Source organism: Malurus melanocephalus, unplaced genomic scaffold (genome assembly GCF_030028575.1).
Source record: "Malurus melanocephalus ecotype Western Australia unplaced genomic scaffold, MMel_1.1 scaffold_578, whole genome shotgun sequence".
Taxonomy (NCBI): domain Eukaryota; kingdom Metazoa; phylum Chordata; class Aves; order Passeriformes; family Maluridae; genus Malurus; species Malurus melanocephalus.
This window is the reverse complement of record NW_026623810.1, coordinates 262,128-276,340: the sequence shown is the minus strand read 5'-3', so window position 1 is coordinate 276,340 and position 14,213 is coordinate 262,128. Positions and strand designations below refer to the sequence as shown.

The window sequence follows — 14,213 nt, the reverse complement described above, 5'->3', positions numbered from 1 at the left end:
CAGAAAGAACTGAGGGCTCTCCATCATAGCGGCTTCTACCCTCGGCTGACTTGTGTAACAATGGGACCTACACACCCAACTGCAGATCTAACACAGCTGTGCATTTCATTAGATGAAGAGCACTAGTGACACAAGTAAATAATTAACTTATTCTGGTCCGCTGACTGTGGTTATGAGACCAGTCATAGCTGACAGATTTTAATACAAGTTAACACAAAGACGGCATAATGAGCTTAGAAGTTAAAAACAAAATATTTAGACAGAATCCGGCAACGTGAGGCTCGCTAGGGCATTTATAAAGTTTCTGTTTTGCAGAGGGGGGGGGRAAAAAGGGAAAAAAGAAAAAAGGGGAAAGCTATAAAGCCTCAGTTCTAAGCTTCTGTATTTTAAGAAGTCACTGAGCCTGTAACAGATCTATAGCATGTCTGTGTGCATTTAGAGAGAAGCTTCTTCCTACCCTGTGTTTTAAGAAAGTTCATTCAACTGTTAAAAAAGCTGAAAGATACTTCTCCTATATACAATGCTGTTTCTAAAAGCAAGTAACTGCAATTCATTACAAAATGTAAACCTGATTTTCTTTTGCTTTCAGAAGCTCTTTAGGAGACTAATGCTTGCAGGTCTACACTTTAAGCTCCTGAATTTGCTACTCTTTTTTTTTTTTTTTTTTTTTTTTTCCAGCAGAACAGTACCACACAAGCCAGCAGCTGCAAAAAAAAAAAAGTGATCGTGTGAATTAATCCATCTAAGTGGAATTATCACTTGCAACTGGCTAAAAATACAGTAAAGGAGACGAGGCTGGATTTAAAACAGCCTCAAGTTCCAAACCCTGTTCAAATACAAACTGCATTTCTCAACTGAGCTGCTCAACTACTCCCAYACAATATCCATAAATCTGTGGCTCTTACTAGAGGTTAGTATTTCTTAATTGTWACTGATTTAGACATCACATGAAAATTGATCTCCAGCATTCATAGAGGACATACAAAATAATTTGGTTTCATTCATTTCCTTTTCTCTGGCAATTTTTATGTGCTGCATCCAAAACCAAGCAATATAACTTTAGCCTAAATTCTATACTGCAGTGGGCCTGAATAGCTCTCACCTATACATTCTGGTGTCTCATCTGGGACCAGAATCAACTATTAACCACCAGAAAAGGCTGCAGACAAAACAAAAAAAAAAACCCAAAATGTAGTTTTTAATGTGGATTTACAAGAGGGTTTTGTGCTTGAGCAAGAAAAGCATCTAGCAACTTTCTACATCTAATTTATTTTCAACTGAAAACCAAATTAAATTCCAGAAAAAAAACCTTGGTGTATCAATTTTTTAATGTCACCTTAGAGGGAAGATCAGTGAAAATGCAAAGAAATTATTTTATGATATCAAAAAGAAAAAAAAAAAATGGATTACTAAGCGTGGCAGCTTAATGCAAGAGTAACAGTTTAAAAATTAGAATAACCTTAAATCAGACATCGCAGCAGTTTAACATGCAAGTCTAAAGCAGCCATRGGCAGTGTTTTTCAATGCTATTGTATAGCAGCCAATAAATGGCAGCCCCTGACTGGGCAGGATGGCCCCAGCCCCACGCACGCTATCAGCATCAAATCTCAAACCCCTGCACCTCCACAAGGCACTGACAGCAGAAASAGGCACTTTTGTCCTTGAAGAGTTTCTCCCCTAATCAGGAGAAACTCAGAGTTGGTACCTTTGGTGTGGTTTGCTGACAAACACGGACAGAACCAGTCTTGGAAAACCTCAGCTGGGCACAGAGGGGTAAAAGGGGATGGGGAGGGGGCAGGGACAGAGCACAACACTATGGGAAAGTTTTTCACCAGGCTACCGTAAGATGCTTTCTATACACACACATGCCAAATGGAAAAAAAAAATCATCAAATAAGTCAAAACAACCTAATATAGAAAACTAATTACTACCAGCAGGAGGGACATTAGAGAGCAAAGGAGACGAGGTGAATAGAAGCAGCAGCAATAGCGGTTTCTATCAGCAAGATAAAAAGAAGCGCGTTACTAAACGTGCTTGTTTACTTATTCTAATGATCCGGTGGTAAAAGAGCTAAAACTAACTTGAAAGGCATCTATTTTAGCTTTACCAGATTTGCCAGAATTTGGAAATCCTCTGGAGAAATGCGACTGCATCACGTAATGAAGCGAAGTTGTGGCTGTAACACAKCGCTGTGTGTTACGGAAAAGTGGCAGATTTGCAAAAATTAGTGAGACTGAACAAAAAATGTACAGCTGCTTCCAAACTCTCTAATTACATACTGTGTTGGCTAACTAAGCATAAAAGAAGTCTAGAAGAAAAAAGTGCTGCATCACATAAGCTTTGTTTAATATTGAATCATTCGCTGATCTATCATATCACTTGCTACATCCCGTTTGACATAAGAGGTAAAGAACAGAATTAAAATTAACAGATAAATAATGCATAAGTAAACTTGATTAGTTTTCTTATTAAAAACATCACTCTAAATGAGAGGAGGTGCTAGAAGACAATACAGTTTGTACACTGCTTTCCCATGAGCTGCTGAATGGTCTGATGTGATAAATTTGCATAGTCTGAAGCACACAAAGAGCTGATTAATTGAAACCCTTACAATGCTTCTGGAAGCAGCTATTGTAAAACAATAACCATAGGAACTTTACAAAATACACATGGCTGAATGAGTCAAGAGCTTAATAAAATGTGTGTTCAGGATACACTATTTGGAAACAGAATTAGAGATTTTTATTCTGTGCCATAAAATGCTAAATCACCCTAATTTCAGAGGTTCAGTTGAGGATTTACTGAAAAGGTCAGAAGGTTACCTGTTTGCTGCTTGAGATAAAAAAATGCTGTAATTTTCTTTTTAAGACAGCGAGCTAAGCAGCAGTTTCGTTAAAAATAAATAGAAAAAACACTACTGGAAGTTTTAATAGCATTCTGACATTTTCTCAAATTCCASTTCTGAAGATAAAAATATGGTAAGAAATCCCTACCTTCCCTGATGCCTAATAACTGCTAATCATCCCACATTCCTGCAGCTGATTAAGTGTAAATTCCTTTTAATGCCACTTCAACCATTTAATTACTATAAACCCACTGAAGCCATATTAGAGATAAAGTACAAAGTCTGACTTGTAACATGGGAGAAAATTACACAAGTAGCCATTTAAAAATAGCATTTTATTTAAAATRTTCTGCTTGTCCATACTGTGCCCATTAAAAAGAGAAATTAAGCAAGCAGATGCTCAAACTAGCAAAATTTCAAAAAGTAAGCAAGGTCAGACTTTGGTAGAGGAGTGGTATTGTCATGAAGTTTATGTAGTTGATAATGCTGTGAATGGATTTTGTTTTGACACTAAAGAACATGGTTCATTTAGGAAAACAAAGACCATCTTTCATGAATTTAAACTTGCTTCCTTGTCTTTAGACTTGTTTAAGTGCAGATACTTCAGAAAGGTTTAATCCTTTATCTTAGATCTTCAGCTATTAAAAAGCTTCTGTTTGCCAGTTCAAACAATCTCTTGCTTAAATACAGTTTTTCCACTCCTCAGGAATACTGTTCAGTATTGCTGCTTAGTTCTGTGATCTACAGGACCTTTGTTGGAGGTGTTAATCCTTTTTCACATGAGAGACTGAGAAATGTTCTTTCAGAGAAGTGTTATATTGCTTTTTTTCACATCAAAGGAGCCCAACTTTTTCCTCATTGTGACTTGTAGCAAAGCAAGAGGAAATCTGGAAATATAATAATTTACTTTGTATGGAACTCAGATGAAGCTTCTTTAGCTTAACAATYCTTTTGCCTTCTGTGCTTTGAAAAGTGACTTTGCTCAAAGAATACAAGATTAAAACAACAAAATAATTAACAAAAAAAAGTTTCTTTATCCTTCTGAAAAATACATGATGCAACACAGAGAAAACAAAGTTCTGCAGTTCAGGATGAACATGTAACAACCACAGAAGATTTCTTTGTGAGACCCTAGAAGTTTAATGACTTTACAGACTAAAGGGGCACTCCTGGTCTCAAAGACCTTACTGCAACACCCAGTCTGAAGATGAATATTAAAATGAAGCAAAATATTTGCATTTCAGAATACAACAAGGTGGCCTCATTTGTTTTGGTTTTCTTTTTTTCCTTCCCYTCATAAAGTTCTTTCTTGAGAGGCCTTGAAGGAAAAGCAACCTTTTACAGGCAGCTCARGAGTGTACTTAAAACACGGAAAAGAGGGTGTGGTGGACAGGCCAGAAGTGGTGACCCTTGCCAATGCCATGTTGACATGTGAGAGGACACAAAGAAGGCAGCAAAYACAGAGGCAGTGACACAGATCTGTGTTATTACACAGCCCTACCAAATCTACCTACATATTTAACCAAAGGCTTTTCTGTGACAAAAGGCTAAAGCTGGTTTGGGAGATTTAATCTGTTGTATCCCAGACACTTTCTAATTCCCTTACTCTGCTTCCTTCTGCTCCAGTGACAAAGCACAGCTTTGAAATACAAATCAATTTGGAATACAGGAAAGAGACCATCAAAAAGTTTGAGACGTGGTTTGTGCAATCTGTTATTTTGCACATATTTAATTATTTTAAGCCCACTACTATTAGAATTCCATGAAATCAAATCTCATCTTCATCTGTTCCTTCTAAAAAATAAAAATATTTCACAACAAAGACTGAAAGTGCAGACAGAAGTATGTTTCTCTCCTTCTCACTGAACCAAGGTGCTTGCAAATTTAAGCTTGTTATATGTTTAAATGGCCTTATGAAAGGCTTAAAGCTAACAGTTACAAATGAAACTTGAAGTGGTAATCGCCTGCATTCAGAGCAAGATAAGAGAACAAATTCAAGGCTAATTAAAAATTCTCCCAATAGAAAAAGTTAAAACTGTTAGTATCATGACTCCTGTTTCAGGATTGTATATATTCTCCTGATACAAGTTTGTACTGCTGCTTCCTTACTTTTTTGAAACCTCCAACAGTACTAATTTACAAATCACCTGGGACTCAGTGGGAATAGCTTCCTGTTTTTTGAAAAAAAAACCACCTTGAAAATACAATCAAGAAAAATTTTTAAATGTTTATCAGAAGAGCTTCTCTTCCCTAAGAACAACAGAAACAATGGAAATATTTCTTGAGAATGCAGAGTTTCAAGAACCGGTTTCTATGGAAAGACACTGAATTACATGTGGCTGGATGTCCTGAGAGGCTGTGCTGACTGTTCTTATAGAAAACACACAAACTTGAGGCAACATCTCATGCCAGCTGTCACTGTCATCAGCTACTGCCTTTTGCACCCATTTTACCTCTTGTTTGACAGGGGTCCTGCTCACCTAACCTGAAAAATATCAATATCAAATATTTCAAATCTCTACCACCTCCTCAGTTACCTCCTTCCCTCTGCTCTCCACACAGACCTAACACTGATACTGGTGTCACCAGATGCCAGAAGCTGCTGTGCTTTACACTCAGTATTCTGCTTCCAGTTCCTCATCAGTCAAAGCAAGAAGTTTTTTGCTCCAGTAGTTATTAAGACAGAATCATCAGGCTGCAATGGGATTTGGCAACACCAACCTCTCTGCCTCCCCAAGAGACCAAGCAATGTTCTCAAACTAAAATAAGGCCTAAAAATGGAACAAGATTATGACACTGAGTAATAGCACAGCACATAACACTAAAGCAGGTCATGCTGCAAACACTGCAAATCTCCATTTTCCAAGTGTACAGAATGATGAGAACATGTCAAAACTGTCCCACAYTGACACCAATGGGAACAAAACATGCTTTTAAGGTGGTTACAGTCAGACTGTTCTCAGTCACTTCTTTCTTTACACCCTTTGCTCACCTTCCAACTCTTTGAGGTTCAGAGGATGATCTGAGACTTRTATTTTTTTACATCTATGTCAAAGGGAGTTCACTGTTTTTTTGTGGCAAATATGGAAGTAGATTCCTGATTTTTATTTTCCTATTAACATTCAACCTTGAGAACTACATGCCACCAAACAGCTTCCTAGTAGGTACTCATATTCAGGTTTTGCTTTGAAGATCTAGAGGTGCTCCAGATCATGTCCCAGGTGTATTTTTTAAAACATTTTTCCTTTTCTTTCTGCTCTCTGCTGGTGCACTCCTATTTGTGTTCCTGATTCCCTGTCATACCACAGTTCTGAGCTATCTACCTGTGGCCTTGTCCTCAGAGCAGAATGTCTGCACAGATCTGCAAACATCCCTTTYCATCTCTTGTCTTCTCTGTGCTTTTAGAATCTCTCCAGTCTCTCTCCTGATAACCCACTCACAAATCTATCACCTAAACACAAATTTTTAGGGAAAAAGCCCAACCAAACCTCAAAAGCCCCATTCCTGTTTAAAATGGGCAACTATTGTATTTTCCAGATTGATTGATCAACTGAGAGTTGTTTTTGTCAATACTTCTCTGTTTCAGAAACATCACTGCTAAATTAGGTGAACTTAACCAAAGAAAAGGGATATGGTTTTCTATCACTSTATCCATAAAAGATCTGAACCAATCAATGGCAATATACATTATGATGTTATGTATGTATAGCAGGCATAAAGAACATGAATTCATTTTTATTAAATGTGTCCCTTACCTTTCTGCCCATGACGACTGCTAAATTTGTCTCCAATTTCTGGACGTCTGGTTTGCCTCAGCAACATTTTGATCAAGAAAGCATCCTCTGCATTTGATGAAATCATCACCTTTTCAATGTAAGAATCAGTGGCACCTTTGTAGCTGGTAAAAGAAGCCAAAACATCAGTTTTACTTCTATCAACCAAACACAAATTACAGACAACTACCTGTGTATTGGTAAACTCCTGGCCAAAGTGTAATCACATAAGGTGAGAAAATATTTTTATAGATATATTTATATGTATGTTTACATATATGTACATATATGTACATATTAGAGTATGTTTCTGGAAAAGGAAAGTTTTAAGAGCTGCAATAGAAACTAAGGGAGAATTAAGCTGAACTTGTAAAGAACAAGGTATATTCTTTTTCACATGGGCTCTTCTTAACAGCAAAAGCTTCCTCATATATATTGCAAATTTCTTAATCTGCAATTAAACAAACAGAAGCCAAATATAATTAGAGTTGAASAAGAGAGTTTTCTAGAATTATTTTCTCAAACACCTTTCCTTCGTGTAACTTGCCCAGCTCTGAATTTATATTTCAACATACATTATTGGCATATCTTTGTACTGAGGCTGCTGAGGCACACTGCTTCCTTCCAGGGGTGTCTGGGTCACAGTTGGCATGGATTTGTTCACAAGAACTTGCTTATTTTCTACTTTTTCACCTGCAAAGAACAAGAAAAAGCACCRTGAAAAATGTATCTGGCTACCCATGGAAAAAATGTATTTTAAGCTTTAAAAAAAAGTAAAAGGTTGGAAGACAAACTGGGAGGAACATGCCCAAGAAGTATGCCCTGTTATTTTATTAAATGCTGAATGGCAAGAGAATCACTAAACCAGCTTTCTTTGGTAAACCAAAGCACAACAGCTTGCATGCTGGGTGCACTGTGAGAACAGCTATTCAACATAGCCTGGGTCAAAACACTGCACAAGAGCATCTGAAATCATCTGCTCCAAGCAGGGAGAAAATTAACAGGGAACACTTTAACWGACAGATTTTAGAAATTCACCCCTGAATTTGGGACTGCCCATCATTCCACAGTGAGCTGTCCCCTGCTTCATTCCCTTATCCTGCCCTTTACACTGAAAACCAGATCAGTAAATGCCCAATGATACAACTGCACACCAAGTTCCTACCTCCCACCTCCTCCACTAAATTACTCCAAACTTCAGCCTGTGTTTCTTCTGTCYACATGAACCATCTCAAATAGGTTTTCCCCTACATGCTGAGAACAGTCTCAATCTGGAGTCCAGCCCAGTCCTATCTATCCTAATACTTCAGAAGATTCTTGCCTTTTTTTCTTAATTAACTTTGAAAGCTCCATTGTGATGTGTTAAAGAGCAAAATTGACCCAATTGTGTTACCATAATGGAATTAAGTTTAGTGCCCTTTAAAACACTTTYCTTGCCAGATCTTAGCAGATCTATAAAGTAATTTTTTAACTAAAGGATGACAGCATRGGAGGATTCTTTCTCAAATCCATTACCACTGGAAAGTTATACACCTATCTTTGTATTTCTATCAATTTATTTTCTTATCTTTCTCCAAACATATTTCTAAAGTMTTAAAACCACAAGGTTTTACTCCCTCAAACAACTGCATTAATTGACATCTTGCTAGGAGATTTTGATGMATGAAATCAAAATAACAAGGAATCTATCCTTAAGAAAACAACAGTATATGACAGATAAACAGGAAAAAACTACAGTATCAAAAGCTGGCCAGTTTGGGAATACAAGAATACAAATTCCAATGCTTCAGTAGATTCACAGAGTAGAGTCTTATTAAAGACTCATTATTTTGCTGAAATATACAGCTCCCCTTTTTTCATGCACAAAAAAACCAGCCCAATGACTGACAATATGCTACTTTCAGGAAACTTTTAAAATTTTCCATTACAATACTGTCACCCTCAAGACAAAAAACTCCCCAAACACCAAGTATAAAACAAAGAAATATGGAAAATACAGACAGAACATTATTAAACWATGAACATGCCATGAGTGAACATGCAGCCTGACCTACCTGGAGAGCAGATGCCATCAGCATCTAAAATCTCATGGCGCCAGATTGGTTTTCGGGTGGCTGCGTCCAGCATYGGCCCCATCACTTTATCAAAGGTCTGATTGGTGTAACGCTTCAGGGTGCACTTGGCATTCTTGTACACAAGACACCTTCCAAAACCTAAAATGGAACATAAATTCATCTGACTGGGAGTTCAAAGGTCCTTAATAACCCATGATCAGAATAAACCGTGATCCATCTGCTGAGCTACAGAATATGAATGTTTTTTTTTGTTAGTCAGGTTATTCATTGGCTTGAAGATGCATRATGTTGTGCATGGGTACCTAGTGGTGCACAATTTAAACATCAGATCATGTAGGCTACTTTTCTTTAGACACTGGACTACAGTCCAGTTCTGAACTGAGCTAAACTGTAACTCTGCACACATCATTTCTCTTGAAATCACTGAATCTCTTGAATCATTTTCAGATTTACATATAATGTTATCAAATRAATGGGGCTTGGGCTTTAGATGAGGAAAGTAGCATCTCTAAAATTTCYCTCCAAGTACAGCAACTAACAACAACACTAAAGCCTTTAATCACATTTCGAATTACAGAGAGCCAAGAGCAAGGCTTTCTAATAATCCTGTGTTATTTTAGTTCCTCTGAAAGATGCTTGTGGCCACATACAGTACATCTATATCTTCAGATTATGCCAAGTAACTCCTGACAAGCACCACAGCTCTCCCTGTAAATGTTACCAGTCTACCAGAAAAGAAAACATTCAGTTTTAAATCATGCCTGTTGTTGTTTTAGAAAAGGAGGCATAAATTAAATGCAGCAGACATTAATGCCAAAGATACATGTCTAGGAATACTATTATTGCTGCCTAGCAACTAGGAGGAAGGGAGTTGGGGAGGGGGGAATAAAGTGATGGAAGAATCTAATTTTGGCCACCCGAAACTAAAACCAATTTGATCACCGCACTACGCCTGCTCTCAAAGGAATTTATGTAGTAAAGGGAGAGAAAAAGACTAAGTTTTCAGGCAACTCTCCTGCAGCAAGAWGCCTGCACAAACCTGGGTCTCTGTTAGTTAAACTTCCCTTTGGTGCTTATGAACTTTTACCTAAAATACACTACAACACAGAGTTCGTGTTTTTTTAAGGAAGCAGGTCATCATTTGAGCTCTGAATAAACACTGAATTACTTTGCTTTAGACAATACTATTATTTTCTCTCACAAAGATACAAACTGCCTTGGGTTCCATTCCTTTCCTAAATACATTCCCAAGCAATTTCATCTATTGCTTTTGTTACTGGTAGAAATAATAGACCTCTCTGTTAACAATGAACAAAGGTTCAGGTAACCATCTAAAAAGCAAGCCCAACAGAACTGGTTAACTCATGCTTCATGTTTTTTGTAAACTAAGTATTTACACKTTTTTTATTTGAGGTCAGAAGTTAGCCATTTTTTCTTGAACTATCCAGACTCAGAAGTTYATGTTCACATTGGCAACTTCTCCACACTATTGTATGCATGGAATTACAATCAGTAATCATACAGAAAACAAATGAAAGCACTCAAAGCAGTTTTGGAATTCAATGTCTTAACTTTTAAGACTCAGTGCTCATAACTGCAATAAAAGTTATTCCAGGATGAGTTATTACATGATGAGAAAACAAGCTTATTAGAATATATACTGGAACACACACTGGGGAAGTGGGAAAGCATTGGTGGATCTTACCTCTGTCCAGAGAGGCTTTATTTAAGACAAGAGCATCTTCAATATCGTAGCCACTGTAGCTCATCACAGCCACTGTGGCATTCTGTCCAGCAGGGAGTTTCTCAAAATCGATCAGTTCTATTGTTTTTGTTTTTACCATTGGCTTTTGTGGGTAGGCCAGGAGATACATCAGAGTATCAATCCTGTTTCTCTGATTGTATCCAATAGTACCTGCATGGAGAAGAAAAACAAAGGCAGTGAACATCAGTGAGTTTTCTAGAAATGTTCTGGCTAAAAAATGCAAATTAACTAAAATCACATAGAAAAAAAAATAATAAAAGAGYCCAAACCGAAACAACTTTACATTATTATATTTAAATGAATACATAAGTAGTTTTCTTAATTTAAAGTTCCAGAAAGATTTTTTTGTTGTTGTTTATTAAACAGGGAAAACCTAAGCATCAATATAAAAAGAACAATAACAAAAGAAATAAAAGACATTTGAGTGAATGCAAATCAGATGGGTTTTTTAATCACAACACTGGATCCTGCAAGTATGAAGTTTGCTTTTATTGTTCTCATAGCCACTGGGTTTGGGTTTTTTGTRGAGTTCAACTTGTATTTCAGAGATCTGACACAAAATTTCAGGAGAATCAACAGAAAGACTACCACTGAGTTCAAGAGAAACTGTGGATCAAGCTCTTCATCTTCAACATCATATTTCCTTTCTTTTTTGGGCAATAATTAGTTCAACAGCAGCCTGTGTTAGAATTTGACAAAGTATKAACAAAGCTTACCACTAGCAGCAGCCAAGTTGGATTTACTTTCTGAAATTAGAAGCATCACTGATAGAAAGAGAGAAGTCCACTCATAATATATTTGYCTTTTTACATGAAATTAATTTTAAATTTACAGTTCAGAATTCAACCCTTTGTATAGACCTCCCAGCTTGAGACAGAAATTTTTGGCCCTGTCCCATCAGAATGCCAAAGTGTCTCCTGAAATCTGAGGAAAAAATAATGAACACCCAGCCAGCAGGGAAACATAAACCGTTGTGTAGCAGAACAAAAGTTAAGGCAATCATATGTTATTGGAGTTTGCTGGACCAGGACTATGYTGTGTCTCCAAGCCATTAAGAATTRCAGTCAGAAAAGTTAACTTTTTAAAGTTTTAAGTGATAAATATTCTGCAGGGCTTGTGCTTAGGATGTAAGTYTTTCAAAAGCTTTCCATTTTCTCCTGCAGTTTCAGAGTCTGGCAGCTTTCTTGGGATTACCAAAACAGTCAGGATGTAACAAAGACTCCACCTGGCCAGAAAGCACATCTRAACATGAACCTGCTCACTGGGGAGGTCAGCTCCACATTTTACATGCACTTCCTTGCAATTCCCATTTACAGAAAATGTCTAAAAAATCAAACTCTGAACCCAGGCATTTCCAAAAACCTAACCTGTCCATGGCACTAAACCACAACAGGTCTACCATTCCCAAGGACCAGAATGGAGAGAGCTCAACAGTTGCTGTGTGAAAATGAATTCTTACAGCTGGTCCAGACCTTTCCCAGTTTTAAAAATTAGCTTCAATGACATGGGCAGAGCATTTTCAAATGACAAGAAAAACCTGGTAGAGTTGCCAGGCTTTACTTGCCTCTCGCTTTTCAGCACTTGCTTTTCTGTCTTTTTCTTGGATAAGGAAATTCCTCATCCTTGAACAGTATTTTTTTGTCTCCAGTAAGACACAAACCTGGATTCCTCGACACAGTCACACCCTGCAAGGCCCTCAATATTTCTGATACTCTCTCAGAATTCAGTTAGACATTGTTCCCATTGCACTTTGGGCTCAAAACCTCCTGATTTTCCCAGGAAAATATAATTCCAAATAAAAAAACTTCAGAGGTTTAGCCCATTTTCCCCCTCTGTATCTAGAATGAATAATTTCTGTGCTTTCAGGATAGGCTGTCTGCAGTGAAGCTCAGCTTAAATGTTTTACATACAGGTACATCTTCTTGATGTTGAGAGAAATCTTTTCAAGAGAAAGTCATGCCAAACTGAACTTTTTGCAAATGCTTGCAGTTTTTTTCTCCTCTGAGATGCTTAGATTACCTCCTGTGGTTCACTGGTTAGGGATGCTCAGACAGGATGAGGTCTGGAGCACCAGTTTTATCTATTTTTTACATCTTAAGGGTGCCCTTTCCACCCCAGCAACAGTTTGTGGAAATCCTCTATATATCAAAGACTTCAGATGACACTTCTCCATATTTCAGGTAATGCAAATGATTTCTCTTCAGATGTTTAACATATTTCAAAACTGGCATTTTTATCAGAGGTTCAGATAAGCCTAACAGAACTGCTACTGTCCAGGAGCCAGAACAAACTGACATTACTGAGATTTTGAGCCTCATCATAAATGGTATTCAGGCTATTCTTCAGGAGKTGAATGCTGTGTCAAATGGAAAACATATACATATAAATCATGGCAGATATCCTAGCAGGAAAGAAACTGGTTAGAGAGTGACTCAAGAGCACAAATGAAATTAATTAGCCAAAAAAAGCATGCCATGTATCAGCAATATTATTCCTAATTGCTAGGATTTAATGGTTATACAAATAATGCTTTCTCTAAGCTGGGCTAACAAACCACAGCCTTAAACCACAATCTGCTTATTTAAAATAAAGCAGCAGCTCTCTTCTGAGGGCTGGAGTGTTGGGATGAGCCCTCTGTGTGKGTGCTGAAATGCAGGAAGTCACCAGCTTTATTTCTGTTTTCTCTCTGAAAGAATTGAGCCCTTGTTTGCTCCAGCCAAACAACCAAGCAAAAGTAAAGTATAATTACAGCTTACCATAACAAACCCTGCTCACAATGACTCGAATTTATAATTATTCCAACAGCAAGAACCAGGTTTTTTTTTATTGGTAATTAGCCCTGGTTAAAGCAAAACACACAAGGTTGACCAGGATACAACAAAAATAATTTTCTTGCTTTTCTCAGTACTCGATATATTGTGAATGCACGTGTGCATTCTTTCAATTTTTTCCATTGCATGACAGTTTTTTTTTCCTTTTCAAGTATCATTTGAGTATTCTTTAGCGTGAAATAATCACYATAAAAACACTATCTACTGGTATTTAGCATGAATGAGGCATTTTTATTCTGATGCCAAAAGTTTTGAGAACTCACCAGAACAAACAGCCAGCTAAAATAAGCATTAATCCAAWTCTCTGGCGTATCACTTACAACATTTAAACTGTACAATCAAAATTAACAAGGATACAGAAATCAATCTACTTGAACCAAAAGGCCTATTACTGCACGTGCCAARAATTGCTGTAATTCTGTATTTCCCCTGTTTTCACCATGGATTTTCTATGATTCTGTCCTTTTATATGAGCACAAAGCAATAGAGGAAGAAGTACAGCTTTTAAATGCTGTGATAAACCTTGTGGAAGGGACTCCACCTCAGCTCAGACAGTCACAGTAAAGGCATGAACTGATCTGGATGTTAAATATTAGAAATGCTCCTTTCATTGTAGGAAGATTAAGGAGTGGGTTAAAAAAGATTAAACTGGGGGGAAAGYAGTTTGGCTCATTTCTGCCACTTCTGTGCCTACTGCCAGGGAGAGCAGAGGTGTCAAAAGGAGATTGTGGCAGGGAACAAATACTCCTCAAAGGGATGGCAGAGCAGAGCAGTGGCCACAGCACACCCAGAGCCAGCTGTGATCACAAGAGCTGTTTTTGCTTTGAGGTTTGTTTAGATTCCCTGCCTCCAGGCTAGCTGTACACATTTTGGGAGGAGTCTGGCTCTCACTCCACCAGAGCTTTCACAACTGTCAAACACCC

General features: G+C 37.5%; 1 protein-coding gene across 1 annotated transcript in view; it reads right to left on the bottom strand.

The window, feature by feature from the left end:
* The window catches only part of POLR3B (RNA polymerase III subunit B), a 68,532-nt gene that overhangs the window by 16,520 nt on the left and 37,799 nt on the right, over positions 1-14,213 (bottom strand). The window contains exons 20-23 of the mRNA XM_057382675.1: positions 10,400-10,609; positions 8,674-8,832; positions 7,195-7,312; positions 6,602-6,744 (exon numbers count right to left, since the gene is read on the bottom strand). Coding sequence (XP_057238658.1) covers positions 6,602-6,744; positions 7,195-7,312; positions 8,674-8,832; positions 10,400-10,609 — 630 coding nt within the window. The remainder of the gene's footprint in view (positions 1-6,601; positions 6,745-7,194; positions 7,313-8,673; positions 8,833-10,399; positions 10,610-14,213) is intronic.